Source organism: Nasonia vitripennis, chromosome 3 (genome assembly GCF_009193385.2).
Source record: "Nasonia vitripennis strain AsymCx chromosome 3, Nvit_psr_1.1, whole genome shotgun sequence".
NCBI classification, from domain to species: domain Eukaryota; kingdom Metazoa; phylum Arthropoda; class Insecta; order Hymenoptera; family Pteromalidae; genus Nasonia; species Nasonia vitripennis.
In genome coordinates, this window is record NC_045759.1 from 16780918 (window position 1) to 16798462 (window position 17545).

At 44.3% G+C, this 17545-nt stretch overlaps 2 protein-coding genes and 1 long non-coding RNA gene across 4 annotated transcripts in view; 1 reads left to right on the forward strand and 2 right to left on the reverse strand.

Moving 5' to 3' along the window:
- Positions 1-153: 153 nt before the first annotated feature.
- On the reverse strand, positions 154-9214 carry LOC100122625. Its single transcript, XM_031927974.2, has 5 exons — positions 7828-9214; positions 5110-5184; positions 3550-3955; positions 2078-2658; positions 154-1746 (listed from the first exon to the last, which is right to left on the reverse strand). Exons 3-5 carry the CDS (start codon positions 3824-3826, stop codon positions 1075-1077), a joined length of 1530 nt encoding a protein of 509 aa, XP_031783834.1. The 5' UTR covers positions 3827-3955; positions 5110-5184; positions 7828-9214; the 3' UTR covers positions 154-1074.
- Positions 9215-9632: 418 nt separating this feature from the next.
- Positions 9633-17545, reverse strand: part of LOC100122612 (sushi, von Willebrand factor type A, EGF and pentraxin domain-containing protein 1) — a 44311-nt gene continuing 36398 nt past the window's right edge. Inside the window, exons 19-32 of one of the 2 annotated variants that reach the window (XM_031927972.2) lie at positions 16640-17523; positions 16181-16560; positions 15676-16093; positions 15048-15589; positions 14757-14969; positions 14522-14677; positions 14321-14447; positions 14076-14138; positions 13250-13440; positions 12544-13181; positions 12111-12460; positions 11831-12033; positions 11329-11445; positions 9633-11023 (exon numbers count right to left, since the gene is read on the reverse strand). In XM_031927972.2, coding sequence (XP_031783832.1) covers positions 10992-11023; positions 11329-11445; positions 11831-12033; positions 12111-12460; positions 12544-13181; positions 13250-13440; positions 14076-14138; positions 14321-14447; positions 14522-14677; positions 14757-14969; positions 15048-15589; positions 15676-16093; positions 16181-16560; positions 16640-17523 — 4314 coding nt within the window. In that variant the 3' untranslated portion in view covers positions 9633-10991. The remainder of the gene's footprint in view (positions 11024-11328; positions 11446-11830; positions 12034-12110; positions 12461-12543; positions 13182-13249; positions 13441-14075; positions 14139-14320; positions 14448-14521; positions 14678-14756; positions 14970-15047; positions 15590-15675; positions 16094-16180; positions 16561-16639; positions 17524-17545) is intronic. The other variant, XM_031927973.2, reaches the window with a different exon arrangement.
- Positions 13434-16167, forward strand: LOC116416985. The gene is made up of 2 exons (XR_004344690.1): positions 13434-14948; positions 15068-16167. It is a non-coding gene; the product is annotated as an uncharacterized LOC116416985 (long non-coding RNA).

Consider the following 17545-nt stretch of genomic DNA (forward strand, 5'->3'; position numbering starts at 1 on the left):
ATAGTAAAATTTATTATCGTTATGCGCAACAAGACACTCTTGTTCAAAAGCTTGATAAGAACTAATAAAAACTACAGGTATGTTGATCCAAATTCCCATAATGTAGAAAAGAATGAGTAAATTATACAAAATAATAAGTTGCAGCGTCGATTATTTCGCTTTCAACAATCAGATTCATTATATTTGTTTTGCGTGAATCTCGTGAACTCACATAGTTTTATCATTTATAATAGTAAGATATTCTTGCAAGTTATAAAATAGCGAATGATCTTCCCCTGGTAGAAAACTTACTTCGCTCACATCGATTCACACGCATTTTACACATAGTACAATAGGATGCGATCTTTAATAAGCCAATAAAAATTCATTTTGTTAATGATCGGTTGCATATTTAAAACAGAATACACAGTAAATTTGATTCTGAAAAGTACACACTTTGTAGCACAAATCTTTCTAGTCCGACTGTAGTCGGATCAGAATTTTTATGAATCACTATGAATCATTCTACCAGGGTGGATAAAAATATAATACGATCATTATTCTTATCAATATTTCATCTTTCACGTCCAACCATCTTATATATGCGATCTTTTACAGTTGGTGGAAAAAATAATCTATATATATAGATATCTATCCCATCGGTTCCGATGGGAAAATAAAATCATGCATCGTCAGTAATGTCTACTGATCGTTTCTCCTCTAACATCGCGTCGTTAACCAAAGTTGATAAAAAAGGGTCGGTCCCGACCACAACGATTACAAATCACTTTACATCCCTAGCGTTTATACGCTCACAGCAAACTGGATATCGTCGGAATAAATAAAAAAAAAACATAACTCGTACTATTAGTGCAAATGCATAAAGGCTTGCGTTCACAAAAAATAAAAAATACGAACAGAACAATATCATCCACTTCACGATCGGCAACTCGAAATCGTTCGATCTCCACTCGACGGCGCGTCGTTCCATAAATAAAAAACAAGAACTCGAGCCACGCCGCTTAGCGAGTGGTTGGCTATATAATAAAGCAAAGAATCATCAAGCCCATCTTACGCGTGGGTAAGGCCAAGAGCTCAAAACATATTAGGCTTGACCTCCCTCTTGAGAGCCGAGCGCAACAGGGCGTTGCGCATCGACGAGACCAGTTTCTCCAGCTCCTCCACCTTCATCTTGAGTATCCTATTGTCTTTCTCGAGCTCGACGGCCCTCTTCGACATCTCCATTTCCTTGGCCTTCTTGTTCATCCTGGACTTGCGCGACGCCTCGTTGTTTTTTTCGCGCGTCTCCCTGTAGCTGCCGTCGTCGGACAGATCGCTGTCCTCGTCGTAAGCGCGCTTTCGGCCTTTGCCCCGACTGCTACTGCTCCTGCTGGTGCTCGAGCTCGTTCGCGCCCGCCTCGGTCGGCTGGATCGCCTCTCGATCGGTGTCGGGCTTTCGGGTGTTTCCAATTTGACTATGCTGCGCAGCTGCCGGTAGGGCCGACCGCTGCTGCTCGTCATCGCCAGCTCCGACGAGGCGGAAGATATCGGCGAGTGTTTGGGACTGTCGTGCGAGTAGGGCGAGTCCGCCGAGACTTGGAGTCGAGATTTCAGAGGGTCCGTGGCTTGGATGCTTGAGAGACTGATGGGCTCGCAGGTCTTCGGTGAGACGACTATGTGCGCTGATGGATTCGAGGGTAACCTCGGCAGGTTGTTGATGTGCGAGGAGTCCGTGGACACGCTGTCGCCTGGTGATGGAATGTCGTCCTGAAAACAAAATGATTTCTCTGTATAATAGCCGTTCGTATTTATCCCCCCATTATACACTTGATTCTAATAAGAAGATTTCGTTTTCCTCGTTGCGAGATATTTTGCAAAACGCAGTCGTAACTTTATCAGTTACGCTATACGCGTGCTTCTGGTTGTGACGAGTGTCGGGTGGAATAGAGTCCGACATTTATCGATATCAAGATCGACGATCGTACATCGGTTACATGTTTCCTTAATTGAGCGATAGCTTTTAAAATTTAGCTACTCTATGGCAATATCAAATTATGGACGATTGCCCCACATTGTACAACAAAGAAAGTCCACTTACTTCGCACAAATACGAGAGCAAATCGAAATTTGGTGAGGCCTCGTTCTCGAAGCTCCTAAACACGTCTTGGCTATCTTGTCGCTGCATCTGGTGCAGCGGCTTCACGTCCAAATCCGTCGCTGGCTGTTGGTAAACCGGCAGTCCAGTGGCCGCCGACACGATTCCCAGATCTCCGAGTTCTTGCCAGTTGACGCTATTGTTGTTACCCGCTGGAATAATCATGGGCTCGGTCTTCGCCGGTAGTCCCATCCACACGTTTCTGTTGTCATTCGGGCTATTCTCGTTGCTGATGCTGATGCGCTTGGTACCGATACCGATACCTGTGCTGTTGTTGTTGTTCTGATGCTGATGATTGTTATTATTACTAAAATACATTTGCTGCTGCTGATGTTCCTGCTGGTGACCAACCAATGGATAGGCATGGTCCAGTTGCGGCGGGACGAGGCCCGTGGCCTGTTGCGGCCGACGTGCGCCCACGATCGCGTCACCGCCCTTGAAGATCTTCCTTCCGATCGCTTGTATAAAACCCCTTGTCGCCCCGTCCGGTGCGGTTAAGACGTCACTACCCTCAATTCTCGTACCTGTAATGTGGTGAACAAGAGTATTGTAGAATAGCCAGAATTGTTTCGCGGTTTGCTATTTTTGATTTGTCATATACGCTGCAGTTGGCGAAATTCATGCCTCGTAACTCGCGATACGCATGCTCGATTTTAGTCTAGACCCTCGAGTTTGCGTATATAGGAATTAGGGTTATTCAATCATCGACCTTCCGAACGTATGAATTTGGCACATTCTCGCGGTTTATACTTTGATGCCACGATATTTACGTGTTATTTTCATACTTTTCCACTTTATTTTATATAAGCTATTTACGTAATTAACATATTTATTTTTATGCATAAGCAACGTTTCGGAAAGTCAACTCTTCTTGCGGCATTTATTTCGTCGAATTGCACTTTACTCCTCCGTACGTTACGTGAAGGATAAATAATTTTGGTTTTGTCGGCAGTGCGTGATCGGCGCCGATTCTGGGAAAGCAGAAACATTGATACACTCTGTTTTTCCGTATATTTTTCAGCGATCGAGTACAACACGAGACATAAGTTCGCGTCATCCAATGATTCACGTTGTATAATCTAATCTTCGCTGTAGCGTAGATTCTAATTGATACTTCGATGAGGCGTTCGAGAATGTGCGCAAAAATAATTACGTAACGCGATCATTGTTGAATAAAAACGTTTGCGAAAGCTGCAATTGTTAGTCTCGCGCGCGATAAAAGTCTAATTTTAGGTACCGATTTTCGAAATTTCAGGCAACGACAAATGCCTCCATCTGCCTTGTTTGTCTAAGAGCGCAGATAACGTCATGACGCTGCAGATTAGATAATATAAATTATTGATTTTCTTTTGTTTTTCAAGCAGCTCATCGCTGCCGTTTTAGCAAAGCGTAGCACTTTGAAAAGTCAGACTCACCTGTAAGTTTAGCAGCCATGGGGGATTCACCTGTAGGAAAATCGCATCTCGGCTGTACGTTGCTCATGCACCAGCCGCTTAGATCCTGAAAGTTCTCCTCCCAAGCGGAGAGGGCCGTGCTTGCGGGCTCCTCGTCTAGTGTAATCGTGAGCGGTGCGGATGCTGCCGCAGTAGCGGCTGTTGCTTGCGAAGCTGCTTGGACGACGTGGGGCGCGATGACGCAGCTGGTCGGCTCCCGCGGGAAGGTCCAAGGCTCCCGCATCAATTCGGACTCCATTGTCGGGCTGAGCAGGGGGATCGTCTCGACTTTTACCGGGGCAAAGCGGTCGATCTCCTGCTGCTGCCGCGATCTCACGCCACGAGAAGCAGATGACTGAAGTAGCTTTAGGTTGCATGGTTCTAGTCCCTGTGGGTAGTCGGACAGCAAAATGTCACTTATTATCCTCGGTTTTGCAGCGCTTTCAACGTGTCCTTGATCGCCACGATGCATATTGTAGCGCAGTCTTTTTTTTTTGTTTTTTTTTTTTGGGATTGAAGTCTTTTTTTGACGAAAAACGTATATCTTTTCGGGCTTATGAACGTATTTGATAGATTCACGGGTGCGAGCTAATTGTATGCTGTATAGGTATACTGCGTTAGATAATAGGAATAATCGATTTTTTTGTCCTTCAATTGTTGATAATTGCCGGTTTAATATTTATAAATCTGAAACTATAGCTGGGCAGTGAATCTATCAGAATACAACGATCTTGTGAATTTTATATAAAAAATGATATGATGCTAGTTGATAAAATGTTACCAGATTTTTTTTGTATTTTTTTGTATTTTTTTTTTGTCCTTTTTCAATGGTTATAGATCTTGTTTTAATATTAAAATACCTTATACGTTGTTTGGTCCATTGATATTATTGCCTATGCAATTAAAAGGAATAAAAACAAACATTATATAAGTTGTTCTTTGAATAAGTTCCTTAACATTAAACTTATGATGTATCTTAAAATTTTAGAATATCTTAAGTCTTGATAATTCTAGTAGTAGTAATAAATAATAAATATAGTTTGTTATCCTTTTATCTTATTAGAATCAAGATATAGTCGTTACGTAATCTCATTGATTCTTAAAAAGTCTTTTAATTCATCACGCCTTGTGCGTTTTCAGAGAGTTATTTCGTAAAAATTAAATCAATTTTGCATTATATATTCAGTCTTTTGTTTCTAACATTTGATTCGCGACATTACTTTGGTAATCCTCGTTTTTTCGAATTTAATGATTTCATTACGTAATCTGATTACGAGCCTGAAAAGTGCCAAAGGTATTTTTAAAATATCTTTCCAAGAAATGTTGCCTTGGAAACCGATTGGTAACATTAAATAATTCATCGTGCACAAATATAAGTTGAATTATAATGAACGGATGTAATTCATGGTCTTAAATGCGCTACGGCGAAGGGAAACAAAAGAATCATGAGCGTGTTTACAAACATTTTTTTGCTTTTCAACCTTCTGCGTCCACAATTTGCATATAATCAAGTAAAATACGGTATAATGAAAAGGTGCTTACTTTGACTTCAACCCCGTGCTCAATTGAAATGTTGCTGGCCGTTTGGCGTTCGTAGACGGGAGGGATTTTGGATGCCTGAAAAAAAAATATCGTCACATTACAACTCTGCCACTAGCGTTGCCATACGGACGTTTTTTTACACGATAAGGCAAATCGTTTGTTTTTCGTTTACGCCATATATGAATATAAGATGCAAAAGATGCATCAGGCTCTACGTGGTTTAGCTTTACCTGTGTATGAATAAACTACCTACGTACAATGATAAAGAAAATAACGTTTAGTCCCGCACTGTTTGACCTTGCGTTTCTACCCACGCAAGTACAATCAGCATGTCTGACCAACTCGTGTCTGTATCTACTTACGCTCGTGTTGACATATACTAGCTGAGTGTTCCGTTCGCAAAAGAGTGTGCCCATAGATCCACGTACGTAGATTATAGATTTTAATAACTCAAATCAAGATATTACAGGGAAAAAACGGAATTGCGATACACGAGTGGAAGTGTATAATTGGATGTAAGAGAAGACCTTGAGTATTTAAAAACAATGATTTATCTGATATAATAACGATGGTTGCAATTACAAAGTATTTGAAAAATTTGCCGCTCGGTATATACATTGCTGTTCAGAGATATCAGTTTCCATCAAAATTCCTCTTCCTCTAAAGTACCGCCGAGTTTTCTCATTAAACGAGATAAAGTGTCTTTACGCGTTTATCTATACGGGCGGTATACTCCTTACTAACGGTCGACTCATTTTTACGCAACGAAAAATTCTTTGAGACAATAAAATAATTCATCGAACAAAAACAGACAAAACTCAAACTTACGTTTTCAGATCGTTTCTACATGCGCAACTAAAAAAAAACATCGCGAAAAAAAAAATAAAGCGCAATAATAAAAACAAGCAATCTGCCATCATCGCTAACTAATAATTTCATCCCTACCCCGGCAGAGGAGAAAACAACGTCAAAGTCGTGCGCGCGATAAAAATCGTACAGTGCGCCGCGCGTGGAGAATCGCCTGAATAAGCCACAAGGCACAGCACGCGAGCGTCAACCCGGCTGTGCAGGTCCGTGCAAGTTAAGAATTTATCGAGCGACCGTCGCCTCCAGCAGATGTGTGCAATACCCCTTCTCTGTCGCCACCTATACACGATCCTTATCTCTCTCTTTCTCTCGCCACGCTGTATGTTCTTATCCGTTGCCTGTTTCGTCATTCTCTCTCTTTCTCGCGCACGCGTCACCGTTCAAAAGTAAGTATCTTCTCTGTCGCAAAAAGCAGCGATAAAACGCCCAAAAAAGCTCGTCCAATAACTCGCGATACCGGCAGCCTTAGTATACGTGTATATCCGTATACGCATACATAACAGGCTTGTGTGGAGTGATTCCCCGAAAGAGCAGCGGCGGCAAACATTGGCGAGACGTGAGTCACGAGAGAGCTGTATAGAAGCACCCTCCGAAAGCGGCTTTTCCGAGAATTTGCGCATGCGCCTATTAAAGAGGCCGCGCTCGGGAGAGAGAGAGAGAGAGAGAGAGAGAGAGAGTGGCATGCACATGACGGTACATACATACACGGCGCGCCCGTGAATATCGCCAGTCCATTGACCGTGTCGACCGTGCGTCTGACCGGGGAATTCCGTCGAGTCATCCTTACTCACAGGCTTCCCCCACTCCGCATATAAAGCTGCGCTCTTTCTCTCCAGCAGCGGCGGATCGCGTGCTACCACGAAAAGTTTCATCATCCTCTCGGTGGAGCCGAAAACGCGGGACTTTTCACCGCGATTTTCGCGGAAATTTGTCTAACCTAGAGAACAAAGACGCGCCGGTTGAGAGAAAAACACGCGTCTGTCACGTAACTTTCGCGCCGCTCTCGTGACAGCGATCACGTGATTTTTGTCGGTCATGTGACGATAGCACATTTTCGCGCGCACACGGTCTAGACGCATATATGAGTGTCCTAAAGCGGTTGTTGTTCTGCAGCGGAAGGAAAAGAACGACGAAACGGTATGGGTAGTGCACCGCTCAATATAGAGAAGCGATGAGAGTATAGCATAGCCAGCCGTTACGTAACGAATCGCGCTGCAGCGCACGAGTATGTATATATAGCTACGCGCGTTGTCGCGACGTTTGCTGACGCTTGCGTCAGACGTTAGCGAAGCTTTTGCGTCCGTCGTTTAAAAACTCCCGGCAGGTCCTCGAAACTCGCTCGAAACTTTATACATAGACGCACAAGCGTGCGCACATAGGTACAGAGGCGGCAGGTGTGCGCCCGTACGCTACAAGGGGTGGCGCGAGAGAGCGTCTTTCTGGAAGCTTCGACGTATATAATAGCGGCGAAGTTGAGTCGCTGAGCCCACGGTCACATGCACACCTCGCACGGCTGTTTGTTTACTCGGTTTTATTATTATCTTCGAGTTGCGCTGCGCGCGGCTTTATCGCTATGCTTATGCACTATCGATTCGGCAAATTTTCCGGCTCGATTCTAATCCGTAATCGTCGCGCGCCGAAGTGACTCATTGTTACATGCTATCCGCGTTACGTAAAATGTAACTCGTCCTCACTATCGTCCGCCACTTTTGCCGCGGAATGCACATGTAGTGCCCGGAGAGGATGTACGAGAGCCGGCAGTAGTAACAGCCGGGTTACGTAAGACTGGCGATCGGTATCGCGAAGAGGCAATGGTGCACGGAATGATTATACGTGAATTATGGTACTCACCCTCCCAAAAGTTGCCAACCCTTCTACTCTGTCCACCTGGGCGGAAGGGACGTGCGTAGTCGCTGTCCCGGCTCTTGTCGTCACGAACGTGGTTGTCTACCGCGTTCGCTCGAGGTGTTCTACCGCTGGCTGTCCTCTAGAGCGTTGTTCTAGCGCTGGCTCGCCGTGAAAACGCTCAGTGTCGATCGACGGGTACAACAAGTAGTAGTGTGCTCGCCGGTTTACTGCAGTTGCGGTATAAGCGTATAAGTATAAGTGCTGCTGCTGCGAGTTGTGTGGCTCTGGCGATCACGTCCTTCTCGGCTCACTGTCGAGTAGTGTCTGGCGGCTGGGGATCGAACTCTCGCGCACGCACGTCACAGCAGTGCTGTCTGCAGCCGCCGGAATCGTAGGTTGCGGGCACCGGCCTGGCTTTTGCGTCAGACTCGGCCAATGGGAGAATCGCTGACGCTACAGCCGGCCAATCGACTACGGCCCGACAATCCGGAGCCGCTTGATATTGTGCTGCCGAGTAGTGGAGGGCGAGGGGGCTCGAGCCGAGAGAAAGATACGACGTCATCGCGACTCGTGAATTTTGCACACAGCTTTGTGAGTGGCTCCCCTTTCTAAAGCGCGCGCGCGCGTGTGTGTGTGTGTGTGTGTGTCTGTGTGTGTGGGCTTGCTCTCGAGAAGTTGGGACGGCGCAGCAATGATGAAGTGCGTAGTTGGATCGAGCGCGTGCGGGTAATTGATTTATCTTGGACGGGAACCAAGCTCCGAGAGGCTGGTCGATGGAAAGGTAGGGGACTTTTTTATCGTCTCGCGCTTGGCGGAGTAGACGGGCATTATATGCGAGTGTAGGTGTTTAAATCAGTTTTTTTGCCGCGTTTGATCGGTGAATTATTATTCGCGATACGGTGCGTCGTTTGTTTTTCAAGCGTTCGAAACAATGTAGGTGTATACTGAAATGGCAATTACAGGCAATTGAAAAACTACGTCGATATTACGCCACGACATCGCGAGCGCGTAATTTTGAGCTGTTGATTACTTACGTAAGCTATTTTGCCAGGACGCTGCTGTACGAGGAATAATTGTTTTACTAATTACTAATTTTATCATTCGCCTTGCGCGCCATGCATTCCGGAATAAGAGAATGCGTTGAATTATATAGTCTTTTTTTTGTTTTTAAAATTGTGCAGTCGACTCGTCGAAACTAAAAATATCGTATCTGTAGCGTGAATGTTTTGACGTGGGTGGTGTAAGTAGTAAAAGCTCGCATGGTCAGACGTCATGCGCCATTTTTTCATCGAACGCCGTGGAAGATCAAAAAAAGATTGTAAATAGTGAAAGATCATTTAGAACGCGATGCATGAACGGTTTATAAGAAGTTTGGCTTACATGGTGCAATAATACTGATGAGCACTAGAAATTCTCCAATTCTAATCTAGTCTTTTATCTTGATCAATAATTCTAGATAATAACACACTAGGTGGTGAGCAATTATATAACATCAGAAATTGTCGTAACCTTCCCACACTCTCATTATAAAATCAGCTAACATTCCTTCCATTAACAATATTGTTTGCTTGACCAGTCGCGTCTAAATTCTCAAATGATCCAGTTTTTTTTTGGGTGACATTTTAACGAAATGCGTTTTTGTCTCTTTAATCAACGTTGGTCAAACTCTTATAACAGTCATTTTACTGAAACTACACTGCTAACGTCAGAAGTGTTATCTTATCAACGAAACTATAATGTAATGGACTCACGATACAAAATTAACTTCGGGAACGGTAGGATATATTGGGAAATCGAAACACTGACGATTATTGTAGACATATTTTTTTATTAAAAACAATTCGTCGAAGCATTTTTACAGTGTCAATGGAGAACAAGCTCTGGGTTTAAAAATACAAAATCTGTCGATGAAAATACATACCGAGCTTTCTACCTTTCTACTGACTATGAAATGTTTCTTGCACATGTTAGTCGTCGGTAATAAGTGATTTTCAAACATTGTTCTCCCACGTTTCGGTCAATGCGTGTAACGTAAATTATTGTACAAAATAGTTACATATTTATAATATAACGATATATATATATATATATATATATATATATATAATAAAAATCGCTTATACATCTAATTTAATTTCAATATAATAATAAAATTAATAATTACAATCAGCACACACTAGCTTATATCTTTCTTTCGCACCGTTAATGTAAAGAATAACTATATACTGGGAAGACTTTTCGTATAAAGGTTTAAATAGTAATGAAAAAAAGAAGTAAACCTACACTGCGTTTAATCAACGTAAAAGAGAAAGAATCGTACGTAATCCACAAATATATAGGTATACCTACGCGTTATGACTGACAGTAGATCAATGAGATGAGTAAACAAATGAAATCACCGAAGTAAAAACTGGATTATTATAAAACATACAACGAACGAGTGTAATATCATGTATTACGTAAAATAAAAAAAAAGATCACTTATAGTCAATCAGCTTCTCGAATTAAATACAAAGTGTGTATGTATGTACTCGTTCACATGTGTAGGTCTATATAGTTAAACACGGATATCGCTCGTTCCCTTTCATACCACAAATCAGAATGTGAATATCAGTCGCACTTGGTATAATCGTATATCATAAAGTATATAATAATCGTTCCTTACACAGTAATAATAAATCGTCCTGCATTTGGAGTATTTTTCTCTCTCTCTCTCTCTCTTTCTCTCAGTTTCGCGAGGCGCGAGAGTTGCGAGGAAAACGCGCCGAAGCGGCGATCGTCGACTGGCTCGTTACACATTGTTTTTCCTCCTTCTGGCTAATTATATATATATATATGCATATACTGCTTTAATCTTCTCGTAGTATTAATGCCTGAGGTCGATCGCGGCTCCAGGACTATTTTTCCCAAGCAATTATCCATGCGCTCGCATCGTCGTGTATGTGTGTATGTGTGTATCTCTCGAGTTATACCGATCAATCTTTATATTCTCACACGTGTGCTTTATACGCAAGAGAAAGCGCAACGATTTTGCACTTTTTTTGCTTAATTTTTTTTTTCTATGCGAATACACACACTGACATATAGAGACACATTCGTTGAGTATTCGCCGTAATTATGGAGATTCGTCACTTTCGACTCGAGATTTTGGCCACATTTCCCGAAAGTCACTGACCTTCGCTATCGCTGTCGCTCTTATCTATAAATTCACCACAATTCAATACAATTAACTTTCAAATGTCCAATTGTTAACGTGGACTGTGGTTATTATAATTATGATAATGTATAGATGGATGGGTGTATGCAACAAAGCTTACATGCTATAGCTCAAAAATATTTATACTATGTATAACAATATATAAATGATGAATTATGTGCGAAATAAAGGTATTGAATGCATAAATGAACATGCATATAATTCATGTGTATAAATGAGATATATGTATATGTATGATGGTTTTATATAAAAGTGCTAAATTTGCTGTGTTGTTTGTTTCTACGAACCTTTCTTTCCGGGGTACGCGTGGCGTTTCAGTCTGTCGTAAAGATCATCTTTCGTACCGTAAATGCTCGCGTTCGATCGTGCGAGGCTATTCATTTTCCCGCCATTGTGTAAACTCTCTGCGTGCAACGTGAACAAAGAATATGGGTTTTTTACAAAAGATTGTCTTGTCTTTTCTCATTATTATATATATATATATATATATATATATATATATATATATATATATATATATATATATATATATATATATATATATATATATATATATATATATATATATATATATATATATATATATATATAAGAATAATTCAAGCGCACACAAGCACACACAGTATACAACGTTATAATTTGCAGTTTCATGCGACTCTGCGTGCGTCACTTATATATGGCTCTATTTAATATTTGGTCTGCGAGGCATAATTTGTATTTATAATTGAAAGATCAATGAAAGTAGTGCTCAAAAAATAATGGCGTCTGATCGCTCAGATTCGCTCTTACCTTTCATGTAAGTTTCATTGTAAAAGTTGGGCATTTCCCAGCCGTCCTCCTCGTCGTCGTAGTAGTGCGCGTAGGTGCTGTGATGCGAGGGGGCGATCGATTCGGCGTAGGGCGTCGGGGCGCCGTAGTAGAAGTTCACCTGCGAGCCGTTCTGATCGGTAGCCGGCGTCAGCATCTTCTTCGGCTCCTTCTTCTTCGATGCCCTGTTGAATTTCGCTCGTTTTAATCGTGTCTGTACGATATTATAGCTATACGTATATGATAGGGATGTGAAACCAACCTGGCGCAAATCATCCAGACGAGCAGGACGACGATGATGATGAGGACGACACCGCTGGCGATACCACCGGTGATATAGAAGAAGGCCGACTTCTCGGTGCAGTGCTTGCCGGTGAAGCTACCGCTGCATCTGCACGAGGGTTGGCCCCTCGAGTCCTTGAGGCAGACACCCTCGTTGTCGCAGTAGCCGAGACACACGTCGACGCACTCGTGGCCCGTGCCGTTGTAGCCGGGTTTGCACTCGCACTTGAAGTCGCTCGTCTCGGGGATGAGCAGACAGTAGGCGTTAGCGTCGCAGTGCATCTCTTCGCCGTTCACCTCGCAGGGGTTCGTGCACTCGGCTTTGCTGGTCTGTAAGCGAAATACATTTTTAAAAACGTCCCCTCTCATTGCAACAAAATTTATCAGCTGTAACGTATAAATCGGTAACTCACAGCCGAGGGTCCTTTGGTACTGGTATTGGGTGGGCAGGGTATGCAGGAGGTCTGCTGGGCCTCGGGCTGGTAGGTGCCCTTCTTGCACTCGACGCACTCGTTGAGTGTGCCGTTGAGGTGAGATCCCGGCTCGCAGACCGGCAGCGAGCACTCCTCGACGGCGGCCGAGCCGAGGTTCGGCGTCGTCCTTCCGAGTGGACAAGCCTGGCAGGCGGCCTGAACACCCTGGGTCCTGTAGGTGCCTCTGGGGCAGGGCTCGCACTTGCCCTCGACGGCGAGCTGTTGTCCGGAGCCGCACTCGTCGCGACACTCCTCGCGCGAGACAGCCTCGGCGGTTCGCGTCGTCTTGCCGAGGCCGCAGAGCAGACACGAGAAGCTGCCCTCCTCGGGCTGGTAGAAGCCGTGACCGCAGCTACGGCACAGACCGGCCGCGTCGTCGTAGTATTTACCGGCGGGACAGCGCTCCTTGCAGTCGGCGGCGCTGCGAGCCCCGGGACCGATCGTCACCGAGGGACGGCCCGCGATCACCGGGCACGAGCTGCACTTTAGCTGGCCGGACTCGCTCTGGTAGGTCGCCACCGGGCAGGACTCGCACTTCTTCGTCGTCGTGTCGTAGTAGCTGCCGATCGCGCAAGGTACTGTGGGGGCATTTTTTTTTGAGAGATGTTGATTGGAGATCGAAGATATTATAAGGGTAAGTACTCACCACAATCGGGAGCCATGACCACTTGTCCGACGGGGCAAGCGTAATCGGATTCTAAGACTAGAGAGGCTGGGTCGGGTACGGTGTTGGGTAGGATGTCGTGGACATCGAATTGGTCTTCCTCGAGAATCAGCTTCTCGAGGAGGTTCTGAACGGTGGCTCGTTCGTTCGAGTTCGAATTCAGGATCGGATCGCTAAACATCAGAGAAAATCGGCTATTAGTTTCTGGTTAGTCACAACGGAGCATAGATGTTTATATTATAGCATTTAGTCATTCCTTTGTACACTTAGTATTTAGACGCGGTATATACACATCGAGACATTGCTGTGGTTGTTAATAAATAATCTTAAGGTATAAATCGAATATAATTAGTTAGATCGTTATTCGGTATTGTGATTTGTAGATTATATATTATGTGATAGCATCGTCGTGTCGTCCTATGTGGGGTTTACCTCTTCACCTTTGGAGTGTCGGCACTATGATTAATGCGCAATTCCAGCACTGCCTATTTTAAAATCTACGTTATATACTAATAAGCTTAGCACTAAGAAGATGCATCGGAGAGTGTCCACAGGGTAATACTGTAATTGTCGTATACGTATAAATGTGTTGTTAAGCTCATGCACCATGCCAACGCTATTGCAGTGATTAATAAATTGTATGAAATTTCGTTATATTATACTGTTGAGTATAAATTATTGATTATTCTGTATGTTTGTCCGCTGCCCGATTACGGGAAGCAACGCCGCTATCCCTCTATTAGTGACAGTTAGGTAATCTGCAAATTACGAAAAGACTATGGTTTTTTGCGCCCAAACTATGTCTTACTTTATTGCTGGGAAGGAAATTTCCACTTCGTACGTATCACTGCCTTGGCGAGCTTGTCTCGTTCTATGGTGCAAGAAATTTCTCAGTTTTATGAAACTGTGTTTGTACATTTTTTTTTGCTTTTGCAAAGATAATATGCATATTTATATTTTGCAAAATGATAACAAGTGTAACTGCTGTTTCGAGCAGTAATTTACAATTTACATGTAACGATTGAGAACGTGAATATAGACAAAAACACTTACGGCTCGGCAAGTACGTCAACAGAGATCGTGTAAGTTCCGGCATCGTCTTCAGTCGACGCCTGTCTGGCGGTTCGTGCACGATGGTCACACTGAACGTTGATGTTCAAGTCTCTGCACTCCCGGGTTCCTACGATACGTACCGTTAGTAATAATACAAACAAAGCGAATAGATAACACTTTTACCTTCGAATAAAAACTTACCTTCGAATGAGTTAGAACAGAAGTTCCAGTCCCTGTTTAACGAGTTGACAGCGTGTCTGACCTTCTGTTTCAGCACCTCTTGTCCAGCCTCATTACAGAGTACAGACGTAGGAAAGTTCATTCTGATTTTAAATACACGTTGAGCGGGAGAAGCGCCTAAAGTTAAATTTAGTTGATTAAAATAATCCTGAATTAGATGATCACGCAAATATTTAAAGATAAAACTTATTCTTACTTGTACAAGCAGGGTAGACAAGTGGCAGGCCGGGGTTGTTGGTTGGCCGCCAGAAACCTTCAGCTCCGCAAGTGTAGAACTTGGGCACCTCTTGCGCAAACCTAAGTCCAGCATTGCAAGAAATCTCGCAAACCTTGAACTGACCGCCCGCGCCCCAGTCCTTGCATTGCTGCATTCCACCAATAGGATCAGGTAATTCAGGACAGAAGTCATCTATAAAGTTTGACAAATTTTCCATCAGTAAAGTTCCAAAATTAAGTGAATTCAAATATAATTATAATCTTCACTTACGAAGTACGTAAACTTTGAAGTTACAGCTGGCAGAGTTTCCAGCCTGATCGTAAGCCACATAGCTGATGTCGTATGATCCCCACAGAAGCGTCTGTCCAGATCTGTGTCCACTCTTCTCCTGAACCCTGACAACGCCAACGTTGTCACTGAACTTCGGCTCGTCCCACGTAACGATTGACGATCCATTCTTGGCAATGACCCACAGGTCACCAGGGCAGTGTTCGATCTTAGGTGGTATCTTGTCGGACTCCAACTGTTGGCACTTGCTGCCACCATAACCTGGTGGGCAGACTCGCTGACCACAGTGCGATGGTGCGATTCGCTCGACTCCACCAACGGTTTCGTCGTAGCCGGCCCAGGTGAGCACGAGACCTTGGTAGAGGACTGGCTCGGTACGGCAGTCGCGGACTTGTTTCTGGATTTCGTTGGTCACGTGAAGAGCTCGCTCCCAGATTTGAACCTTGGTAAGGTGACCTTGAAAGCCAGACTCCGTATAGCCTTTGCCAACTTCGCTGCGTGGCTTACCCAGGACAGCCCAGGCGCTAAAAATTTGAAGAATTGATTGTTTTAATTTTATTCGATACTCTCGTTGAATTTTTATTATCATTTATTAACTTCAATCACTTACTATGAGGGTAGAGTTCTTCCGCTACCGTAGCCTTCGGTCTTGCTGGCAATCAGACCTTCCGTGATGAGAGTCAATTCACCGCCGTTTTCACCGTTCCAAATAACGGCGATGTGATGCCATTGTCCGTCGTTTATAGTGGCGTATTCCCTGAATGGTAAGTACACGTCTTGCAGATCGTGGAAGATCGAAACTTGAACACCGTTGCTATGAGCTTGCATCATTGGTCTACGGTTGGTAGGAACGTGAGGAGAGCTGACGGCATACAGGGTGAAGAAGATGCCAGCCTCGTCGCGCTGAGTGAATTGCACCCACATAGCGATGGTCAAACTCTTCTTGGCTCCAGTGAAGAATGGAATCACTTGCATCGCACTGCTGCGAGTTGGGTCGCTGAAGTAGAGGTCGTAGTCGACTTGGATGGCTGTGGAATCACGAAATAACGATTTATTTGTGAAAATTAAAACAGAGTAATAAAGCTTAACAACAACTGTGTTATTGAATGACTTACATTTTCGACAGTCATCACCAGTCAAGTTGAATGGACATTGGCAGAAGAATTTGCCAGTAAGATCGATGCAAGTAGCCGATGGAGGACAGGAATTCTCCTTGCAGTCGACGATGTCTTCCTCGCAAGTTTTGCCGGTGTATCCATGTGGACAAATGCAAGTAAATCCAGCACCGTTATCGATGCAAGTAGCACCGTTCTTGCAAGCACCAGCTTGGCAAGCGTCGTATTCGTATTGGCAACCGATTCCGGTATAGTCATCTGGACAAGTGCAATTGAGACCAGATCCAAAGTCTTGGCAACGTCCATTGTGCATGCAAGGGTTGCCGATGCATCGTTCGGGTGCGGTCTCGCAACGTTTTCCATCAGTTCCAGATGGGCATCTGTGAAATTTTTCATATGGTTATTTTATCCCTTTTGAAAAAACAATCTCAATTTTCAAGCATAACAAAATATACTTACACACAGAAGAAGTCTTGGAACAAATCAACGCAGGCAGCGTCGTTTTGACAGGGCTTGTTCTGGCAGGTTCCCACGTCAGTCTCACATTTGATTCCAGTCCATCCCTCTCTGCACATACACTTGAATCCTCCAATTTCGTCCCGACAGGTGGCTCCGTTGAGACAAGGGTCGGACATACAGTCGTCAATGTTGGTTTCGCAAGTAGCTCCGGTGAAGCCTTCTCTGCATTGGCAGACGAATTGGTTGTCCAGATCGACACAGCGTTCTGTTCCAACAGGGCTGCAAGGATCGCTGAGACACTCGTCGATTTCGGCTTCGCACTGAAGACCAACGAATCCTGGACGGCACTTGCAAGTGAAGCCCTCGAGCTGGTCAATGCAGGTACCACCGTTGACGCAAGGATTGGAAGCGCAGTCATCGATCGTGTGCTGGCACTGCTTGCCAGTGTAGCCAGGTTCGCAGGTACAAGTGTAGTCGTCGATCTGGTCGGTACACTGGCCGTTGTTGCGGCACGGTTTGCCGGCGCACTCGTTGATGTTGATCTCGCAAGCTGGACCAGTCCAGCCCGGATGACAGATGCACTCGTGGTTAAAGAGCTTGTCCACGCAAATGCCGTTCAAGCAAGGGTTTCCGGAGCAAAGGTCGATCTTCTCATGACAACGTTTTCCAGTGAAGCCGGGTGGACAGTCACAGGTGAAGTCGTCCACTAAATCGGTACAGTTAGCTCCCAGAAGGCAGGGACGTTCAGCACAATCGTCGGTATTAATCTCGCAGCTCTGTCCTTCCCAACCAGGCAGACATTCGCACTTGTAACGGCCCTGCTGTAGAGGAACACAGCTAGCTCCGTTGTTGCACGGGTTGCCGTTCGAAGTGCAAGGATTAATCTGTAAATATTCATGAACACGT